The sequence below is a fragment of the Ruditapes philippinarum genome, unplaced genomic scaffold (genome assembly GCF_026571515.1).
Source record: "Ruditapes philippinarum isolate M1 unplaced genomic scaffold, ASM2657151v2 ctg6093_1_1_1_1, whole genome shotgun sequence".
NCBI classification, from domain to species: Eukaryota; Metazoa; Mollusca; class Bivalvia; order Venerida; family Veneridae; genus Ruditapes; species Ruditapes philippinarum.
In genome coordinates, this window is record NW_026857264.1 from 1 (window position 1) to 24720 (window position 24720).

At 34.0% G+C, this 24720-nt stretch overlaps 2 protein-coding genes across 2 annotated transcripts in view; both read right to left on the minus strand.

Annotated features, from left to right (window-relative positions):
• Positions 1 to 13: 13 nt before the first annotated feature.
• Positions 14 to 15886, minus strand: LOC132749226 (uncharacterized). The gene is made up of 5 exons (XM_060738944.1): positions 15698 to 15886; positions 10851 to 11949; positions 8519 to 9097; positions 3007 to 3168; positions 14 to 526 (listed from the first exon to the last, which is right to left on the minus strand). Exons 1-5 carry the CDS (start codon positions 15884 to 15886, stop codon positions 504 to 506), a joined length of 2052 nt encoding a protein of 683 aa, XP_060594927.1. The 3' UTR covers positions 14 to 503.
• A 130-nt stretch (positions 15887 to 16016) lies between these two features.
• Positions 16017 to 24720, minus strand: part of LOC132749225 (uncharacterized) — a gene marked incomplete at its 5' end in the record, with an annotated part of 29676 nt that continues 20972 nt past the window's right edge. Inside the window, 2 exons of the mRNA XM_060738943.1 lie at positions 16017 to 16468; positions 22714 to 22944. Coding sequence (XP_060594926.1) covers positions 16388 to 16468; positions 22714 to 22944 — 312 coding nt within the window. The remainder of the gene's footprint in view (positions 16469 to 22713; positions 22945 to 24720) is intronic.

The following is a 24720-nucleotide window of genomic DNA, read 5'->3' on the forward strand; positions in this document are numbered from 1 at the left end:
CTCAAAAAATTGATAGGTTTTCATAAATCATTTTCAAATATAAATACATATACAAGTTCTTACAAATTTCTGTCTAATTTGTCTTTGCATAGTTTTGCTTTGCTAAAAAAGAACAATACAAAGGTAAAAAACAAACAAATAAACAAACAAAACAATTTAAGTTCATAAGACATAGTATCTATACTTTTAAAACCAAAACAAATGTTATTTTAATAACAAATTATGAACTATTACATAATATACAAATGGTCCATAATGAAACATACACAATTTCATTTAAACATTTAGAAATGCAATGTCACTCCACTGTTTAATAATATTCTAATAGTATTGTTGAATTTGTTGAGTTGATGGCATCACATAAACTCCTAATGATATTAATTAAATTTGTTGGAAGTTTTACACTGTGTAATAAAGTCTTGTTCTCTGTTAGTCCAAATTCAACATATCCTAGCATGATATTGTCCTCACTGTTTCAGCAGCAACTCCATTTTCAAACAGAATTAATAAGCAACTTTTATTTTACCTGAAATGCAATAATTATGTTATAACATACTATGCTTCAACTAGGCTACATCTTTACAATTTAAATTCAAGGCCAAAGTTTTTCTTAAATAGTAATGGCCATACATGTTTTGTTTTTTTTGTTTGTTTTTTCGGGGGGGGGAGGGGGGGGGGGGGATTGGCGGGGTTGTGTTATTTGTTTTTGTATTTTTTGTTTGTTTTCTGAAATGTGCATCAAGTAAAATGAACCCACTAAGGTAATAGCCCATTTGACAATAACCAAGCCTTCTGTGACAATCTAGATTAAAGCCCCCTCATGTACAATGTCCCACTAGGACAGCAGCCCACTTATATGCATAATTTCTGCAATAATATATTTTTAAACAAGAGGGCCCTGAGTCGCTCACCAGAAACAACAGTTACTGTTTTTCAGTGGTTGAAATTATTTTTCAAATGAACTTGCTGAAAGGCAAGTCCAGCTCTTTCAGTAAATTCAGCTCTAACTTTAACTTGCTCCTCTAGTAATATACTTTCACAACACTGATTGTTTTTTTTGTTTTTGTTTTTTTCTACATTATAAACAATAGGGCCACTAAGATGACCCTAGATCACTTATCTAACCCATCATTTCTTTATACACTATATAAATTGGAATATTTTGCTGAATATTTTGGAAAGGCTTTGTTAAAAATATCTATGTTGTAAGTGTGTACCTATGAGACTATGTAGAATTAATGCAGAATAAATGACCACTAGAGCAGGGTTAATTTTGATCAGACAATTTTTTTTATAACTTAAATTTATGAATAAGTACAGAAAATGTCACATGCAAAATATGTAAGTTGTAGATGTTTGAAATTAACAGTTTTGGTCAACAAATTTTTTAATTCAATATACATCTTTGTCCAGATTTCAAGTCTGTACATCAAACATTGAGAGGGCCATGATGGCCCTGAGTCGATCATCAGACACAAATCCTTATCAGTGTTGAAAATTATCCATTGTAATTTACCCATTGTCAATAAAAAAAATCAAAAAAAATCTAAAATTAAATTTGAGCATAGAATATCTTTAAACTATAATCTGAAGAAATGCCATGACCAATGGGGCATTTAAGCTTAAACGGGGCCACAAAGAAAATTCTCATAAGAAGATATGAATACTTGTTAAAATGTTGAAAATAATTAGTTCTTATTTAGCTGAACAAGAGTGATGACCCTTTCCTAGTTGTCAAGGAAACCTTAAAGACTTATCAAGATCATTTCCCTTGATTATGATTAGATATATCCTAGTTATTGATTAAAATAGATAAATAATGACATAACTTTAAATTACAAAATATGACATAATGTAGCATAATTGTTTGAACAGATTCCTAACAGTTGTTATCTTAATTCAATGCACATCAGAAATTACATTCCTGGTCCAAATTTGAGGTAAATCTGCCCAGCAGTTACAGAGAAGAAGATGATTTTTGACGCATGACGACAGACACCAAATATCCCCTTTTATACTAATAGCTTCCCCTGAACATTCAGTTCTCAGGTGAGCTAATTATGGCTACAACTTTCATTCAACAGAATATGTACTCTTTTTGTGAATTTATTACATATTTCTTCTAATTAAACATTTAGACTGTGAAACAAAAGTTAAACTTTATGTAACTATAAATCAAGTTTTGAGTTGAAATATGCATAAACAATAATTAACTCATAATTATATTGTTTTCATAATAATTTATATACATGTATCATAAATATGTTTGGACCATTTTTAATAAGCAGTGGGCTATTCTTCTACCAGCCAAATTAAGCAGCGGGTTTTTTTGTCCAGTGGGATAATTGTTGATTGATGTGAGATATTGTTCTATTGGGCTATGTTCAAGTGGAAATACTATCCAGTCAGGGATATTGTCCTGACTGGATATAGTCTAGTGGACTATTTTCCTAGTGGAAAATTGTCTAGAGGGATAAGTCCTTAGGCTCTAAGCAGGCTTTTATCCTAGTGGGCTATTGCCCATTCCTATTAAATGACTCATTTGAACATTCTATGATAAGGCTTCAAAGAAAAGCATCCCTGCCAAGGATTTTTCGTATCAGCCCAGAAATATTAGATGTTGTTTGAAAAAAGAAGCTAATATACTGTCTGTTTTCAAAGTAAAACAAACCATAAAGGTATGCAATTCTAACATTAGATCGGTGTTACGTTCATTTTAAATTCATATGATCAAATTCATCTTAATTACAGTTTGTCGTTACCAAACAGCACTTTTGTTCTGGTTTGTAGACACAAGTGTATGCTGATATTAAAATTGAGAAAAACTAGTATCCAACTATCCATGACCATAAGTCAAACCAAAACTTCTTTGCATCTTGTTCTCATTGACTTTCCATTAGAGACAAACTTCACATTTCTTTAGAATAACTGAGACTAAGGATGTATAGCAAATCATATTGAATGGCCAGAATAGACTATTTTTACATGTACTTTACTCTACATTACCATTTTCAAGCTGTTCTAACATTGCAAGCATCAATGTTGTTAATGCTTTGCTATCTCTAGAAAGGAACTGTATACGTTCGAGTTTTCTTTTGGTTTGATGTCCAAAACGTAACACAGAACTGACCATTGCTTTGCAGCATAAATCTAATGAAGTAGGATCATCTGAAAAAGAAATGACATTATTGGCACATACATTAATATATATTTTCTTCCTGAATAGTTTCTAATACCTGTAAGTAATTATAATTGAACATGTCACAACAGGGAAACTATCAACTATACCTAAAATGCACAAATCCAACCAAAGCACATAATTAAGTTTCTCCACTACTACACTTTCCATACATGTCACCAAAAGAAGAAATATCCCATACAGTAAAACTGTAAGAATGAGAAGACTATGCAATACAGACAATAAAATTAAAATTGCTGCACAACAATTAACAGAAAATCTTTTAAGGATATCCCCAAAAAATCAACAACTGAATCTTTTATAAAAGCATAATGCAAGATTATACACCAATTACAGAGCCAGAACACTAAAGATAATCATACCAATTATGATTACATATAATCACATAAATCCAAGAACAAATATCATTTCTTAATACACACATCCATTGAAAAATGATCCCACTTTAACAATATTCAAAAATCTAAAATATGCCAAGTATTCAGGGAAGTCAGACTGTCTTAAGGCCTAAACAGACGGTAGGATTTAGTTGTACAACACTAATTAGAGATAAGATGTTCAAGTTTCAAAGCAATACACACTTACAATACAACACTTACATTCAGACGGTAATTCTACACTGTAGGAATCATCTGAGGTTTCTCTAAAAAGGATCCCTCCCAATTGATCCTTTACATACTTGACTCATCCCTGGGATCCTCGGAATACCGTACTGCGGCTCTACTGACTAAGCTACCCGGTCGCCTACAAACTATCTCCCCTCCCCTTATTAGAGAACAATTTAATACCGTGACATAATCATTTTCGGAATATTTTGGGATTCCAACATAACACAACTTTGGGTCTCCTTAAGAGTTTTCAACATCATTTTTACCCCATCTTACTACTATGTTAACCTTTTAGCCCTAATTGTTCTGGAATTTCATTCATTACACCCATTATCAGGAGATAATTTGGTAATCTGTCACTTGTCAATGTGGGAGGTCTGTAGAAATCTGTATGTCCCATCCCTTACATATAGACTTAAGGTTTCCGAATTCAAGAAATATAAGCCTTCACACATTAAGATTTGCCTGTACATCTTAGTTTTAATTGGTCTTGTACTTCAAAATCCTACCGTCTGTTTAGGCCTTTAGTGAACCTAATGAAATCTGACCTCATAAAACCTCATCAAGAGGTAAAGCTGTATAAAATGTAGATATATGAACATCAATATTTATGTTAAAATATAATTAACAGGGAAATATTTCTATATCAAGACCGTGCAATTAATAAAGCAAAATATACCCGTGGACATGCAATAAAATTCCAAAAACAATTTTTTGGAACAAACTATGAGAAAATGTTTATAAGTTCATTTTGCCAAATCAAAAATGCAAAAAAAATGCAGAACCTATTCCTACGAGAAGGACTGTACATTACAGTATAATTAGCAACACCAAGGCACATTTTGAAGAACAGACAAAACAATAGTTTCAATATATAAATTTCAAACATCATTAATACTTTAAACTTAATACAACAATGATTGAAAACAGAAAGAAACTAGAACTGCCACTATCTTGGCGTGAATACCCCCGCATACCACTTTGTCAGAATCAACAGTGGCCATATAGAGCGCAAGGACAACCTCCCTGCCAAATCTGAGGTTACTAAGGCAGTGCATTGCTAAGTTATGTATTCTACATGCTTCAAATGTGAAAATGTCAAAATCAATACATTGCAGACAGGACATTCTTTAGCAATTGAGAAGAAAAGCTTTTTTTGTCAAGGTCCCTGTGACCTTGAACTTTGACCCAGTGACCTCAAAATCAATAGGGGTCACCTTATAGTCATGATCAACATCCATGCCAAATATGAAGACTGTGGGTCAAAGGAATCTTAAGTTAATGGGTGGACAAACTTTTTGAAGTCAAAGTCCCTATGACCTTGACCTTTGATCCAGTGACCTCAAAATCAAAAGGGGTCATCTACTAATCATGACTAACCTCCATTCCAAATATGAAGACTGTGGGTCATAGGAATCTTAAGTTATTGGACGGACAAACTTTTGAAGTCAAAGTCCCTGTGACCTTGACCTTTGACCTGGTGACCTCAAAATCAATAGGGGTCATCTACTTATCATGACTCACCTCCATGCCAAATATGACGACTGTAGGTCAAAGGAATCTTAAGTTATTGGGCGGACAAGCTTTTTGAAGTCAAGGCCCCTGTGACCTTGACCTTTGACCTGGTGACCTCAAAATCAATAGGGGTCATCTACTAATCATGACTAACCTCCATGCCAAATATGACGACTGTAGGTCAAAGGAATCTTAAGTTATTGGGCGGACAAGCTTTTTGAAGTCAAGGCCCCTGTGACCTTGACCTTTGCCCTGGTGACCTCAAAATCAATAGGGGTCATCTACTTATCATGACTAACCTCCATGCCAAATATGACAACTGTAGGTCAAAGGAATCTAAAGTTATTGGGCGGACAAGCTTTTTGAAGTCAAGGCCCCTGTGACCTTGACCTTTGCCCTGGTGACCTCAAATCAATAGGGGTCATCTACTAATCATGACTAACCTCCATGCAATATATGACGACTGTAGGTCAAAGGAATCTTAAGTTATTGGGCGGACAAGCTTTTTGAAGTCAAGGCCCCTGTGACCTTGACCTTTGACCTGGTGACCTCAAAATCAAAAGGGGTCATCTACTAATCATGACTAACTCCATGCCAAATATGACAACTGTAGGTCAAAGGAATCTTAAGTTATTGGGCGGACAAGCTTTTTGAAGTCAAGGCCCTGTGACCTTGACCTTTGACCTGGTGACCTCAAAATCAATAGGGGTCATCTACTAATCATAACTAACCTCCATGCCAAATATGACGACTGTAGGTCAAAGGAATCTTAAGTTATTGGGCGGACAAGCTTTTTGAAGTCAAGGCCCCTGTGACCTTGACCTTTGACCTGGTGACCTCAAAATCAATAGGGGTCATCTACTAATCATGACTAACCTCCATGCCAAATATGACGACTGTAGGTCAAAGGAATCTTAAGTTATCGGGCGGACAAGCTTTTTTGAAGTCAAGGCCCCTGTGACCTTGACCTTTGACCTAGCGACCTCAAAATCAATAGGGGTCATCTACTAATCATGACTAACCTCCATGCCAAATATGACGACTGTAGGTCACAGGAATCTTAAGTTATCGGGCGGACAAGCTTTTTGAAGTCAAGGCCCCTGTGACCTTGACCTTTGACCTAGCGACCTCAAAATCAATAGGGGTCATCTACTAATCATGACTAACCTCCATGCCAAATATGACGACTGTAGGTCAAAGGAATCTTAAGTTATCGGGCGGACAAGCTTTTTGAAGTCAAGGCCCCTGTGACCTTGACCTTTGACCTAGCGACCTCAAAATCAATAGGGGTCATCTACTAATCATGACTAACCTCCATGCCAAATATGAAGACTAAGGGTCAAAGGAATCTTAAGTTATTGGGCGGACAAGCTTTTTGAAGTCAAGGCCCCTGTGACCTTGACCTTTGACCTAGCGACCTCAAAATCAATAGGGGTCATCTACTAATCATGACTAACCTCCATGCCAAATATGAAGACTAAGGGTCAAAGGAATCTTAAGTTATTGGGCGGACATGAAAAAACCGACGGACGGCCGGACGGACGGACGGACAAGCTGATTCCAGTATACCCCCCTTTCAACTTTGTTGTGCGGGGGTATAACAACAAAGGATGTCTACTTTTCTGAAATAAGTAAAAAATCTACCAAGTGTTATATCTGCAACAAAGTTTGAAATGCAAACAAGAAACTTTTTAACATACACTACAAGACCACAAAGAAATAAGAACAAGATTTACATTGTATTTGTTGTATTTGTACTCATTCAACCCATTAAACATCTACAAAAACATAAAAATTATATTTATATGCCCTACACTAACAAACACTGGTATCTAACTAAACACAAGGAGAAAAAAAAACCTGAAATCAAAGCAATGCAACAATGTAAAAGATTGTTTAAATCCCCCTAGCATTTCAACATTCCATTTGATACCCTGTAACAGGCTATTTTTGCTGCGATTGGCCAATTTCGGGAATGGGCCGACAAAGTGTAATGGCTAGCAAAACATCTTATATTAATAACTATAAAGATAATCTTAAGATAATTATCATAGATCCCAAAATATACACTCACCCACCAATCAATGTCTACCTTGTATCTCAATGTGTGACCTTGACCTTGATGTAAGGGGTGTATGAGCTACCCATGACACATCATCTGATTATTTTTTTTGTTTTGGGTTTTACGTCACTTCACACAGTATAGGTCATATCGCGACGTTCCAGCTTTACTGGTGGAAGAAGACCTCAGGTGCTCTTCCGTGCATTATTTCAGGCACGAACGGGCACCTGAGTAGAACCACCGACGTTCCTTAAGCTAGCTGGATAGCTTCCTCACATGAAAGAATCCAAAGTCCCTGTCGGGATTCGAACCCACAGCGGTGAGGGGCAAGTGGATTGAAGTCAACGACCTTAACCACTGGGCCACAGACGCCCCTTTTTTCATCTGAGTATAATGAACATTTGTGCCATTAGTCATTTCAAAATCCCTTATGGATGGCTGAGTTATGGACCGAACAGGAAGTGTGGAGGATGGACAGACAGATAAATTGAACCATTTCTATATCCCCCATTTTTCTTCAACAATAACAGAATGAGTAGATTTCATAATGCATACCCATTAAATGCACAATAATAATAACACATTTAGTATCATAGTGAACGCAGAAATGAACATTTTAAGGACCCTAAATCATACTAATCTATGGAAGTTTATCAATTAAACAATTGTATAGGTCCACTACTGAATAATACATGCCAAAAATCTAGGCTCTAGGCATTTTTATTTTCCAGAAAAAGATTTAATTGCGTTTTCCTAAACAAGTTTAAATTAATAAAGAAAGATACCTCTAAGGTGGGGCCAATTTTCCCAGAGGCACAATTGACAAGATAGGAATATGCTAACTTTGACCCATCATTTATAAATCTGACCAACAGATATAATATTAATCAAGCTGATTTTCATTGGAAAATGTTTAAGCTTTTCTTTATGGTTGCTATTTGCATCTCTGGCACATTATAAATTTTTTGAATAATTTTGAAAAAAGATTACCACAGGTACATCCCTATATAGTTTTGTTTTTATATATTGAAAGAATGTTAAGGTGGGCATAATGATTTAATGAAAAATTACATGCGCAAAGCATACAGACAGAGTGCTAAAAAGCACTCAAAAATAGGAACAAGTTATTCTTACCTTCACAGCTTAAGATAGGTAGTGTTATGTCTGAAATATCTTGTTCAGATGCATACTGAAGAATGTGTTGAACTGTGATATTGAGGTAATTCTCATAATTTACAGGATCATCTTTCAAAACTGGGATAACAGCAAAAAAGACAAATTTCCATCTAAGTCCTTCCAGATCAGCTTGTATTGGAACAACAGTGGTGCAAGTATGTGATATTCTACATTGCTCCTTGTACACATCTTTAAACCTTTGAGTTGCACGGGCTAGAATAAGTTCCACATCTTCCCCATGACCATTTAGGTTCTCATCTACTTTCATGACTACTGCATCTGTATCAACTTCTTGCATCAGTTTATGTGCAAAGTGGTATCTGACAAGTGACTTGGAAGCCTTGACAGCTAATACTGCATCTGACAAGATGTTAGCACTCATGCTTATACATTTTGAAATCTTAGAACAAACCTTGGTGACTTTCTCTTGACTGATATCAACTAACATAACTTTCTTTAAGGTTTCAGCATCTTTAAAGGCATCAACAGCTCTAAAGTATTGTATTGCGCAATGATCTATTGGAAAGTTACTTGTCCCTGAAATAGATTTAAAGATCAAAGTATCATAAATATATTTGCATGAATATCTTTGTTCACATTGGATGAGAATGTGTACTACAACAAAAATATTTAAATAATCATGTCTTTAAACAAAAGTTTCTTGATGGCCTTCACCAACAATTAATGCTAGAGGGTAAAGGGTAAAGCTAGAAATGAGATCACATTGGGTTAAGATTGCCATTTTTGTTTCAGGCTGCATAATTTAATTTTTTAAGTATTTGTAGATGTCTACCATGATGAAATGTTTCATGACAAATGTCTAAGCTCATAACATTGTAATTTGACTGAAGAACAATTAATAAATTAATATTTTACTATGCAAGTCTATATGAAATAAGTGACCCCCCGTGCGGGCCATTTTTGACCCTAGCAGCATGACTTTAATAACTTTTGTAAATGTCCACAAGACAATGCTGCATGCTAAAAATCTATAAGCTTTTGGCATTGTAGTTTCACAAAAGAAGGCTTAAATCTATTTTCATATACAAGTCTTTATAAGCTTAGAGGCCTCCATCAACGGGCAACTTTTGATCAGAGGAGCATGATTTATATATCTTCTGTAGAGGACCAAAACAAAAAGTGATGCTGCAAGTAAAATATCTAAGCTTATGGCATTGTAATTTTACAGAAGATTTTAAGTCTTTGTAAATCAGTGACCCCCAAAGCAGTGCTAATTTAGCCCCCAGGGGCATGATTTTTATAACTTTTGTAGTTGTCCACTAGGCAAGTCTTGGCATTGAAGTTTCACAACAGAAAATTTCAATGTATTTAAAATAAACAAAGTAACTCAGACCACCAGTGAGAGCCATTTTGACCCCTGTGGCATGACTTATATCACTTTTGTAGATGTTTACTAGGCAATGCTATCATACAAATATCTGAGCTCTTGGCATTGTAGTTTCACAAAAGAAGACTTAAGTGCATTTTCCTTTACAAGTCTTTATAAATCTTATTACCCAAACTATGATTACAATTACTTTTGTAAAAACCACAAGGTGATCCTTTATATCAAAAGTTCTAGGCACTGTAGTTTCTGAAGGTAAGTCTTTTAAGTTATTTTTACTAAACAAGTCAAGATGAATTAAGTGACCCACGAGAGCAGCCAATTTTGACACCAGGATCATGAATTACTGGTATATATCTTTTGTAGAGGTCCACTAGACAATACTTCGAGCTCTAGGCATATCAGTTTCATAAAAAAGGACTTAGATGTCTTTTCCTATATAAGCCTTGCTAGCATGTTATCTAAGTAACCCCCAGGGCAGGGCCAATTTTGAACCTAAGGAGCATGATTTATGCAACTTTCATAGAGGACCACAAGGTCAGTATAATTATTTTATAGAAACAAATTAAATTTAATCACATCTTACTACGAACATCTTACAGAATTTGCCAAACATTTATCAAAGATTACTATACTGTATGCATTGACTGTATTACTACAATAAGTATGCAATTGAGAGGTTAATAAAATCAAACAATATAAAAGTGAATTGTAAAAGACGAAATTACCAGTATGGTCACAAGCAACTTTTCTAGTGACTTGATAAAAATAGAATTATAATAGTAGTTAAGTGACTACCAATTTGCAGACAACCAAGAAACAAGTTACGCACTAATTATATTCCACTCATTTCTATTTTTTTCTTCATTTCTTAGTTGAAACAGAGAAAAATGGCACTTGAGAAAAGGGGAATATTTTTGCCTGGATAGCAAAAAGTGCCCTTACCTGTACCAAGAAATGGAATTGCTATTGAAGTCATTCGCAACTGATCTGCCTTTTTAAGACAGTTTGTTACTGAATATTCAATGTCTAAAAGCTGTTCATTCAGTCTGTTTGCTTCACACCGTAGTGGGCTATAGACATGTATCACATATTTGCATTTTTGCAACAGTCCTGATTCTGTTTCAACACATTCTGTTAAATAAAGTGTCCTTTTATCACCAATGGCTTTGCATTGCCCTTTATAACACTTCCCAGCCTTTTTAGCTATGGATTTTGCAACACCTGTCTCAGTGGACACTACCTTATTCACAGGAGATACAATGCAATCCACCACAATATTTGTTATGTCATGGCAAAGGACAGTCATTTCAAGTTTCTTGAATTTGAAGGTCGCTTTTTCAAACTCAAAGGAAACATCCATCTGCCTACACTTTCCTTGCTCACTGTTCAGCTTTATCTTTTGACATGCTCCTTTTACCAATACTTTGTCTTTACCAATTACTTTGATTGAATGATGTTTTTCATTTGATACTGGTAAGCACAATATGCTATCTTGAAAATCCATTTTCAAAACAAAATCTTCTTCCTTTTTTGAACCTAGATTGACATTTTGGCTTGGTAACTTCTTTACTTCATCAATCATTTCTTGCATCTTTGATTTTGCTTCAGACTGGAAAGAAGGTGCACACATGACTGTCAGTCTGTCCTCAAACATATTTAGGTTTCGAAGATCCTTGTTTGATTTCAGACTTTCAACCTCATTGTTCAAAAACTTTTTAATACATGCAATTTCTTCCGCTGATGCAGTTATTGTCAGTGTAACCCACTTGGGTTGCTCATAGTGCTGATCATGGATTTCTAGGAGGGCTATTTCACTCTTTAATGGTGACATTGGAAATTCATTCTCAAAGTACTGCTCAGTTTGTAGTATGCTGTCAAAAGATCCCCAAATCTCTATCTTTGGAATACCTTTGTTTATCCAAAAATAAACATTAAAAAATTTGGATAACTCTTTCCTCCATTTTTGGAAATTATTTGGATCTCTGTGTACTAAATGCTTTGCAATGCCTGGGTTCAGTTCTGCAGAAACTAGGTCCAAAATCTACAGAAAAAAAGAAATTTAAAAATATTCTAGAATTTATTTATTTCAATTCAAAAATAAATTTCAACACATGGACATTTTACATAGTAATCATGTTCTTTTTTATAAAAGTTTAAGCTTCAGCTGATAATACTTGTATATTGAACATCAAGGTGTTTATATGACTGTGGCAAAAACAATACTAAAGGGAAATAGATGACAAATATGAATTTTTTTTTTTAAATTTTTGTTTCTATAATCTGATGGTTGATTCATAAAAAAATGTTGCTTGTAACATAAAATGCCTGTTATTCAACACTCATGAATATTATACGTAAGCAGAATAAAATGTTCCATAATAAAATATTATGATGCCATTTTAATAAGAATTGTAATGGTTTAACTATGATATGGTGCATGCACGATTCTACTTTTACGTCAATTTGCAACCATATTTCTTAAAATAAAACCATTTTTTTGGAAATACAATTTTTAAAAAGTCAAACAATAATTTTTGCAGCCAATGTGTAGCTTAAAAGCAATAGAGCAGTATACATCATGTAATTTTCTAAATTAAAATAGGTACCTATTGGACGATTAATGAGTTAGTATGACAAAAAATAAATAGTTGTTTTCAGTACATGCACCTTTATAATGTAACCATATCTGCTTGACAAGGAATCTCATGTTAACTGTGTTTTGATGGAATCTAATGAAAAAGGTATCTCAACTGAATCTCATGTGTAATGTATCTTGATGAAATCTCTTGTATAATGTATCTTTATTGAATCTCATGTATAATGTATCTTGATGTAATCTCATGTATAATGTATCTTGATGCAGTCTCATGAATAATGTATCTTAGTGGAATCTTATGTATAATGTATCTTGATGTAATTCTATGTATAATGTATCTTGATGCAGTCTCATGAATAATGTATCTTAGTGGAATCTTATGTATAATGTATCTTGATGGAATCTCTTGTGTAATGTATCTTGATGGAATCTCATTTATAATGTATCTTGATGAAATCTCATGTGTAATGTATCTTGATGGAATCTCATTTATAAAGTATCTTGGTGGAATCTCATGTGTAATGTATCTTGATGGAATCTCATGTATAATGTATCTTGATGTAATCTCATGTATAATGTATCTTGATGCAGTCTCATGAATAATGTATCTTAGTGGAATCTTATGTATAATGTATCTTGATGGAATCTCTTGTGTTATGTATCTTGATGGAATCTCATTTATAATGTATCTTGAAGGAATCTCATGTGTAATGTATCTTGATGGAATCTCAAGTATCTTGGTGAAATCTCATGTGTAATGTATCTTGATGGAATCTCATGTATAAAGTATCTTGATGGAATCTCATGTATAATGTATCTTGATGGAATCTCTTGTATAATGTATCTTGATGGAATCTCATGTGTAATGTATCTTGATGGAATCACATGTATAATGTATCTTGATGGAATCTCATGTGTAATATATCTTGATGGAATCTCATGTGTAATGTATCTTGATGAAATCTCATGTGTAATGTATCTTGATGAAATCTCATGTGTATTGTATCTTGATGGAATCTCATGTAAAATGTATCTTGATGGAATCTCATGTATAATGTATCTTTACTGAATCTCATGTATAAAGTGTCTTGGTGGAATCTCATGTATAAAGTATCTTGATGGAATCTCATGTGTAATGTATCTTGATGGAATCTCATGTATAATGTACCTTGATGGAATATCATGTATAAAGTATCTTGATGTAATCTCATGTGTATTGTATCTTGATGGAATCTCATGTATAAAGTATCTTGATGGAATCTCATGTATAAAGTATCTTGGTGGAATCTCATGTGTAATGTATCTTGATGGAATCTCATGTATAATGTATCTTGATGGAATCTCTTGTATAATGTATCTTGATGGAATCTCTTGTGTAATGTATCTTTATGGAATCTCATGTATAATGCACATTGATTGAATCTCTAATATAATGTATCTTCATGGAATCTAATGAATAAGGTATCTCAACTGAATCTCATAAGTAATGTATCTTGATGGAATTTCATGTAAAAAGTATCTTGATGGAATCTCATGACTTATGTTTTTGATTAAATCTCATGTGTTATGTATCTTGATGGAACCTTACGTATAATGTATCTTGATTGAGTCTCATGAATAATGCTCTTCTATTATTTATATTGATGGAATCTCATGTATTAATGTATTTTGATGGAATCTCTTGTGTAATGTAGCTTTATTGAATCTCATGTATAAGGTATCTTGGTTGAATCTTATGTATAAAGTATCTTGATGGAACCTTACGTATAATGTATCTTGATGGAGTCTCATGAATAATGCTCTTCTATTATTTATATTGATGGAATCTCATGTTTTAATGTATTTTATGGAATCTCTTGTGTAATGTAGCTTGAATGAATCTCATGTATCTTGATGGAATCTTATGTATAATGTATCTTGATGGAATCTCATGTATAAAGTATCTTGAAGGAATCACATGTATAAAGTATCTTGATGGAATATCATGTAAAATGTATCATGATGGAATCTCATGTATAAATGTATCTTGATGGAATCTCATGTATAATGTATCTTGATGGAATCTCATGTATAACGTATCTTGATGTAATCTCATGTATAATGTATCTTGATGTAATCTCATGTATAATGTATCTTGATAGAATCTTATGTATAATGTATCTTGATGGAATCTCATGTATAAAGTATCTTGATGGAATCTCATATAAAATGTATCTTGATGGAATCTCATGTATAATGTATCTTGATGGAATCTCATGTATAATGTATCTTGATGTAATCTCTTGTATAATGTATCTTGATGGAATCCCATATATTAAAAGCTTGGGATTGTACTTAATGCTACAAATTTTCATTTTTATCTTTCAACTGAAAGTAAAAATGTTGTACAATTAAATGGAGATGCTCAAGTTCAGACCAGAAACCCCTCCTTAATTTAGTTCATATAAAATGTTTCCTTTGTTTAGTTCCTTACTTGACTAAATATCTGCTTTGACAGAAATAATACTTTAATAACTAGAACTGTGTCCAAAGGACACGGATGCCCCCACTGAAACATATATATGGTATATAGTGAAAAAATCAACAAAGGGCCATAATTCTGTTAAATTTGGTCGCAGCAAAAATTCCTTCCTTTATTTCCATCTACACATTAAGATTGTTCATCCCTGGAAGTTTAAGCAAAATCTGCCATCTGGTTTAAGAGGAGCTGGTTCATAAAATTTCTATATGGTATATAGTGAAAAAATCAACAAAGGGCCATAATTCTGTTAAATTTGGTCGCAGCAAAAAATCCTTCCTGTACTACCATCTACACATTAAGGTTGTTCATCCTTAGAAGTTTAAGCAAAATCTGCTACTTGGTTTAAGAGGAGTTGCATTCACAAAATTTCTATATGGTAGAATAGTGAAAAAATCAACAAAGGGCCATAATTCTGTTAAATTTGGTCACAGCAAAAATTCCTTCCTTTACTTCCATCTACACATTAAGGTTGTTCATCTCTAGACGTTTAAGCAAAATCTGCCATCGGTTTAAGAGGAGTTGTGTTCACAAAATTTCGGGACGTACGGATTGACAGACGTACGGACCGAAGGACAGACGGATGGACAAGTGCAACGCTATATGCACCCCACTTTGTGGGGGCATAAAAATTTTATTATCAATACTACAATATCTGTATCTAGTGGTGTTTACCATGTCAGGATCTATATCATTATATTCTATTCCTTCTATATACTGTGTGATGTCATCCTTGGCCCTCTTAATGTCACTATGTTTACATCCAGCAAGTGTAATATTCAGACACAGTCTTGTCTTTGGTGAATGGTTTGATGCAGTCTTCCAGTCTAAAGAACTTGCTGAAAATCCTACAGAATTATACATGTATAAAACTTTTGACAGCCTTTTAGTTGACAAAACCATCAGAGTAAAAATTCAGCTTATATTTCAGGAACAATTCATGCAAAGCAATGTGTTTTTATTTATCATTTATTAAGCAGTGTTGAGGTACAGGAATATAATGAATTCACAAATGTGTATGGTACTAATTTAGGCACTGGTTGCCCTTATAATTCACAGTATGGAGAAACAGCAAATAATATATTGGCACACTTAGTGACTTATTTGCCCTCGGGCAAATAAGTTCCCAAGTGTGCCAATATGGACTAAATGCACACTTGCCCCATGTTATAACCTCTACTTACTTGCTACTGCCAGTAAATTACTTTTGCTAAAAATTTGGCAACATTCATGATATTTTACTATCTCCATACAGCATATACATGTATCTAAACTGATGGTATATTGTGGTTCAAACAGTGCTATTTAAAAGATGACTTGATATAATATTCCCGCCAGTATCAAGCAGTAGGAAAAATGTATTTATCAAATATTACCCTCTGCTTGATGCTGTTTTCCAGAGGTAGTTTCAGCCGATTTCCTTCTCTCTTGCTCTCTCTCTAAAATCTACGGAAACAAATAAAAGAAGATGTTAGTCATTGGTAAAAAAAGAAGATTAAATGTCCACAGATAGAATAAGAGCTGCAACGCAAGTGAAGAATGCCCCTGAAAAGGTTTCTTTAACATCCAGGTATTATGAAAAGAAAAGAGAATGAAAGTAACTAATTGTTTAATTTTGTTCTTATGAAATGAAGTGCTATTTATAGCAAACTTAACACCTCGGGACAAGGGTCTTGGATGCGACACATTATCTTGATGTGGTAGACATTTATGCCAAGTTATTTTAAAATCCTTCAATGCTTGACAATGTTACAGTTTGGAAACTAATGTACACTCCTTATGAGCATAAGTACTTTCAAACTATTATTGTGACCTGGACCTTGGAGTTTGAACTAGAAATGTGTCATCATGCCACAGATGCCCCGCATGCAGCCAAAATTTCAGATGGTGCATTAATTATTTTTTTCATTTTAAGTTCAAAGCCCTTAAAACTTTTCAATGTTAACACAAACCATTTTCATACAATGTTCAAGGCACTGAAATTATTCAGTCTTAACCTTTTAAAAATAGCATATTGCATATTTGTAGCCAAAATAATGGCTAAAAGTATGAGTGCTGAAACTGAAAGTTCAAAATTTTTCCAACATTCAGGAAAGTAAAGTTTGTCCAAAATCATTGAACCACGACCAAATTCAAAATTAAACTGCTTATTCCTAAGATGTATCTATATTATTTTCAAAGTGAAAGGGACATAACTTTGCCAAAAAATCATCAAACCATGACCAAATTCCAACTTGACCTGCCCATTCTTTTGACATATCCATATTATGTCAAATTTAAGTTGAATGTAACACTGTTTGGTAGATAATGAACAGAAACTGTAAATTTCATATTATTTTAAAAGTGAAAGGGGCATTACTCTGCCAAAAATCATTGAACCATGTCCAAATTCAAACTTGGCCTGGGCATTCCAAAAACATATCCATATGTCAAATTTGAGTTGAATGTGTTGTACCATTGGGGAGATAATAAACGGAAACTGAAAATTTCATATTACTTTCAAAGTGAAAGGGGCATAACTCTGCCAAAAATCATTGAACCATGACCAAATTTGAACTTGACCTGCACATTCCTTTGATGCATCCATATGTCAAGTTTGAGCTGAATGTGTTGTACCTTTGGGGAGATAATGAATGGAAACTGAAAATTTCATATTGTTTTCAAAGTAAAAGGGGCATAACTCTGCCAAAAATCATTGAACCATGACCAAATTTGAACTTGACCTGCGCATTCCTTTGACGCATCCATATGTCAAGTTTGAGCTGAATGTGTTGTACCTTTGGGGAGATAATGCACGGAAACTGAAAATTTCATATGATTTTCAAAGTAAAAGGGGCATAACTCTGCCAAAATCATCGAACCATGACCAAATTCAAACTTGACCTGTATCTTTTTCATGACATATCCATATGTCAAGTTTGAATTGAATGTGTTGTACCTTTGGGGAGATAATGCACGGAAACTGAAAATTTCATATGATTTTCAAAGTAAAAGGGGCATAACTCTGCCAAAAATCATCGAACCATGACCAAATTCGAACTTGACCTGTATTTTCTCATGACATATCCATATGTCAAGTTTAAGTTGAATGTGTTGTACCTTTGGGGAGATAATGAACGGAAACTGAAAATTTCATATTATTTTCAAAGTAAAAGGGGCATAACTCTGCCAAAAATCATCGAACCATGACCAAATTCGAACTTGACCTGTATTTTCTCATGACATATCCATATGTCAAATTTGAGTTGAATGTGTGCAACCGTTCTTAAGATAATGAACGGAAACTGATGATGACGGAATGACAGAATGACGGAAGGACGGAATGACGGAACAGGGTAACACTATATGCGCCGGCCATTACATGGCGGGGGCATAAAAATGGGTCTTACACACAACATGTCATCTTAATGTGGTGGACATTTGTGCCAAGTTATTTTAAAATCCTTTGATGCATGACAAAGTTATAGTCAGGACAAAAATGTGTGTAACTATAATCTCTAATTGTGATAGCGTGAACCTTCAGAATATAAATGTGATCTTGACCTTTGAAAAGGGACGTGGTTCTTGGACATGAAACAACATTGTTATGTGATAGACATTTGTGCACAGTTATTTCAAAATCCCTCAAGGCAGGACAAAGTAACAGTCTGGACATGATTGTTGTTGTAAGTGGGGACACACGGACAGACGTACATAAGCCTTAGCCACAACACATCCTCTTGATGTGGTAAACAGTTGTGCCAAGTTATTTTAAAATCCTTCCATGCATGACAAAGTTACAGTCCGGACATGAGTGTATCTTCAAACTCTTCTCAAGAGAATGAGTACTTACAAACTATTATTGTGACCTTGATCTTGAAGGTAGGGACACGGGTCTTGAACGCAATATGTCATGTTAATGGTTGACATTTATGCATAGTTATTTAAAAATTCTTCAATGCATGACAAAGTTACAGTACAGACACCAATGTGTGTATATATAAACTCAATTATGATAAAGTGAACTTCAAAATGGTAGTGTGACCTTGACCTTTGAGGTAGGTATGTGATTCTTGAATGTCACACATCGTCTTGATGTGGTTAACATTTATGCCAAGTTATTTTGAAATCCTTCAATGCATGACAAAGTTACAGTCTGGACACCAATGTGTGTATCTATTAACTCTATTTGTGATAATGTGAAACTTCAAAATGTTACTGTGACCTTGAACTTTGAGGTAGGGTCGTAACTCTTGGACACGACACATCGTCTTGCTGTGGTTGACATTTATGCATAGTTATTTTAAAAAAAGTCAAGCTAATAATAAAACCCTGCTTCAACTTAAAAAAGTTAAAAAAAGACCCCACTTACTATAGTTAAAAGCAATATTATCATAATGATGCATGCCTCCAGATCAGCCAAAATATTTTCAAAAACATAAATCTTGAGAAAAATGTACGAACATTTTAAGAAACTAAAAAGATTCAAGTAACAGTTTACTTTATATGCGAATAATAAGTGATTTTGGTGTAATCATCACCAATTTCTTCTGCATGACTTACTCAGTTAAAGGACTATTTTTGTATATTTTAACCTTCTTTTGGTCTTTTCTTTTAATTTACATGTTTTGTAAATGAAATTATTCTTGTTTCTGATATAATAACTGCTTAGGTGTGTACCACCTTAAGATGTTTTAGTTTTGCTCATGAATTTCTCGTTATTTTCCTGAATATCTGGTATTTATAGACCTGTTTGTACCCTCGTTTTCACACGACACAAGTATTTTGGCATACTTTACATATTCCTGCCCATCTTTTTTAAAAAATGTACAAATATATTTTATTTCTATTAATTGGTAAACTGACAATATTAAGACAACATTTCTTTTCAGTTTGTAACATCTCGATACATTTTCACGGTATTTTATAAACATTAGTGTTAGTCTTGTTTCAGTGCCTATTAGAATTCTACAGAAATGCTGTTTGACTTGGACAAGATTAATGTTAAAGTAACATTAAATAAATTTCATATAAAGAGGAATAGCGACATTTCATTAATAAATTGGGTTTCATATCGACTCCAGATATTATTTTGGTGTCCAGACAACCAAAGTGAGTTTAATGAGCATACAAATGTGCAACCTCATTGTGGCGAATTCGGAAGTACAATTTCTGTTTGCATGAGAAACTCCGCCTTCAGATCATCCGTACATCAATATTAAATCAACAAACATGACTATAAGTAGCAGTCCTAATTTAACTGTAACGGATATTTTAATACAAATTTAATCTTTTTTATGAGATGATTACTTTTTCTGAACCACAGGCCTAGTGCACCGTGAAGCTTAAACGGTAAAAGTGTGTTTGCACAAGAAAATCTTAAATTTGCTGTGTTCCGGATAGCAACTATTATAAACACCGTGACGTAGCGCATACACGAGCTGATTAAAGTCTTCATTTGCATGTTAAATTTCGTATACGAACTTTAGTGTTACCGTGGGGTTTTTCCATTTAAAATCCTAATTTATGAACAATATTTAGTGAGATTTACAACGATACTGTTAAAAAGGTTTATGAAACTGTAGAATTCTTGGTTTTTAGGCCGAAGGCAAAAATATTTTAACATATTTATTTAATGTAGCTTTAAAAGAATTTGCTCGATTGAATTGTTGATAATTACTGCCAAATACAGTGTCATTCCTATGTTTGTCTTTGTTTTATTATATTAGATTAGAGAATAAGTAATTTACTCTCGATCAAAGGGAGAGAGAGTAAGTGGTGTTTGCAATGTGTATCATAAATCATTTTCTTTGTTCGCTTTACAATAGTTTACTTTTACATACATCTTCAAATTTTCATGAGAATTAGCAAAAATCTGGAGGCATGCTGCTTTAAAATCTTTGCTATTCACAATGTATTACATAAACAAGAGGGCGCCATGATGGCCCTGAGGTCGCTCACGCTGTATACAGGCCCCCCCAACCCCAGCCCCCCCCCCAAAGTTGCAGAGCCAATTTAACCCAAGGGCTTTTATTTGCACAAACTTGGTAGACACCCATAAGAAAATGTTTCATGCTAAACATTTAAGCTCTAGCTCATTGGCTTTTTAAAAGAAGATTTTTTTAAAGTTTTTACTATACACATATAGTTAAAAACAATGACACCCCTGGGGCCGGGCCAGTTTTGACCCAGGGCTTTTATTTGAACAAACTTTGTAGACACTTACTAGAAGATGTTTCATGCTTAATATCTAAACTCTAGCTATTTGGGTTTTTTCAAAGAAGATTTAAAGTTTTTTGCTAAACACATATAAAGAAAATCAATGACCCCCGGGGCGGGGCCAATTTTGACCCCTGGGCTTGTATTTGAACAAACTTGGTAGACACCTATTAGAACATGTTTGATGCTCAATATCTTAGCCATAGCTCTTTGAGTTCTTTAAAAGAAGATTTTTTAAGTTTTTACTATATGCATATAGGGAAAATCAATGACCCCCCGGGGCAGGGCCAATTTTCACCCAAGGGCTTTTATTTGAACAAACTTGGTAGACACCCAATAGAACATGTTTCATGCTAAATATCTTAGCTCTAGCTCTTTGGGTTCTTTAAAAGAAGATTTTTTAAGTTTTTACTATATGCATATAGGGAAAATCAATGACCCCCGGGGCGGGGCCAATTTTGACCCAAGGGCTTTTATTTGAACAAACTTGGTAGACACACACTAGAAGATGTTTCATGCCAAATATCTAAGCTCTAGCTCTTTGAGTTCTTTAAAAGAAGATTTTTAAGTTTTTACTATATGCATATAGGGAAAATCAATGACCCCCGGGGCGGGGCCAATTTTCACCCCAGGGCTTTTATTTGAACAAACTTGGTAGACACCCATTTGAACATGTTTCATGCTAAATATCTTAGCTCTAGCTCTTTGGGTTCTTTAAAAGAAGATTTTTTAAGTTTTTACTATATGCATATAGGGAAAATCAATGACCCCCCGGGGCGGGGCCAATTTTGACCCCAGGGCTTTTATTTGAACAAACTTGGTAGACACTCACTAGAAGATGTTTCATGCCAAATATCTAAGCTCTAGCTCTTTGAGTTCTTTAAAAGAAGATTTTTTAAGTTTTTACTATATGCATATAGGGAAAATCAATGACCCCCGGGGCGGGGCCAATTTTCAACCCAGGGCTTTTATTTGAACAAACTTGGTAGACACCCATTAGAACATGTTTCATGCTAAATATCTTAGCTCTAGCTCTTTGGGTTCTTTAAAAGAAGATTTTTTAAGTTTTTACTATATGCATATAGGAAAAATCAATGACCCCCGGGGCGGGGCCAATTTTGACCCCAGGGCTTTTATTTGAACAAACTTGGTAGACACTCACTAGAAGATGTTTCATGCCAAATATCTAAGCTCTAGCTCTTATGGTTTTTTAAAAGAAGATATTTAAAGTTTTTTCTTTCGGTTGCCATGGCAACCAGAGTTTTGCATGGAATTAAATTCTTTGAACAATTTTTAAAGGTGACCACCAAAGGAACATTCCTGTGAAGTTTGGATGAAATTGGCTTAGTGGTTTATGAGGAGATGTCATTTAAAGTAAAAGTTTACGGACGGACGGACGACGGACGGACGGACGCCGGACGAAAAGCGATCACAAAAGCTCACCCTGTCACTTTGTGACAGGTGAGCTAAAAATGTACTTAAAGCAACAAAACCTGGCATATTTCAACGTCCTTTTTAATTATTTGTGGTACAGAAATGTATACAGTTGAAATTCCTCCAATTATTCCCTCAGCCACATATTTGTCTACTCCATTGAACAATGCCACTGCCACATCTCGATATGGATACCCTAAATTTCCAGTACCCAAAGCAGGAAATGCCACTGTTGAACAACCTGCACTGTCTGCCAGAAGTAAACAGTCTTCTATAAACGATTCCAAATCCTTTAAAGAACAACAATAGAAGAAAATTACAACTCAAAGTCAATTAAAGAACATTGATAGAAAAAAATACCGCCTAAAATAAATTACGGAAAAGAAGAGGGCTATGATGGCCCTGAAATCGCTCAACTGAATATAAAAACTCCATGACAAGGAACAAGTAATAATATTAACTGTAAACAAAAGCAGATATAAAATCTTAATCAAAAATTGATATCACAAATTTCATATTAAGATTTCTGAAATAGTGCATGTGTAAAAACATTACTGGTTGCTATTGCAAAGGGAATACAACAGATGTAAAGAGATGTGTACATGTAAGGAAAATCAATGAACCCAAGGGGGACGATTTTTATTTGAACAAACTTGGTAGAAACTCACTAGAAGACGTTTCATGCTAAATATCTAAGTTTTTGCTAAATATCTAGTTTTACAAAATAGTTTTCTTTCATTATGATAACAATTCTGCACTGGGCTATGCATGCAGACGCTTTCACAATGCATACATTGAATTTGAAATGTTAATTAAATAGATTATATTACTTTGGAATTTGTAATATCCTCTTATCTATGTGTTTAAAATAGAAAATTGATGCCACTTTGTAGTAAATTTATAAGGTATGGTGCAAGTAAGGGCGCTCCTCATTTCGTTTCTTAAGAGTTACCCTGGTTCTTTTGCTTCCATAGCCTTTGTTTCATGTATTTCTTTATTATATTCTATAATAATTATAGCATACTGTCACAAGGAAACACACTCACAGCGACCCCCTTTCTCCACTTTCTGTGTTTCCATTCTGATCTCTTTTTTTTTTGGTCTTATATCACCCTTTTTTCCATGTCGAGAATTTATTTAAATTTGATAAAGGAATTGCATCTTACACATTTGACATGTTCAGCTCTTCTTTATGATCCTTTACAAATTATGTCATACATAGTAGGTATTTATTATCTTCTTGTAAATATATGGAAGGAATTAAATGCAGGTACAATGAACTGTAATTACAAAAACTGTATTATGTTGTGAGTAAAATAAATTGTTTATATGTTTTACAGGAGAGAGATTCATACAGTCGACTCTCGTTATCTTGAAGTCATTGGGACCGTTCAAAAAATATCGAGATAACGAAATGTTGAGATAAACATATTAGGGTTTGAATAAGGCAGAAACTGATTTTTACAAAAAGACATGTGCATACCTTATGTCAAATAAACTATGATATCCCCATGTCTTGTTTCCATAGGCCTGGTCAAATTTAACAAAGTAACATTAGCGGATGTTTACTGGCGGAAATACGGATGTCTGTGATAAAAACACATAGTGAGGTTTACTCAGTAATACACCAATAAAGTGAAAACTTTGTTTTAAGGGTGGTTGATCTGGATATCCTCCGGGTTATTTATCGGGTCTCGAGATTGTTCGATCGCTGATTGATTGGTGGTGATGTTGTGAAACAATATTGCAATGATAGCGTTTCTATACTTTTACTATTTCATTAACATTTGAAGTCATAATGAATTTAAATAGTGTTCGAATATTTATAAAGAACGTAAAATTCACTCATTTTTGACATAAGTCAATCAACACGCTAAATAGATCAACTTTTATAAAAGCAGCTAAACTTGTTACAAACATAATCATCATTATGACGCGTGCTATTGAGCAATTATCGTCTATTTTATGTTTTTCACACGTCTGAAGGGAACAGACGAACGAAAACTATTGGTCGAGATAAACAAAGTATAATAGTGTGAAAATAACTGTTGGGGCTGAAATTTTAC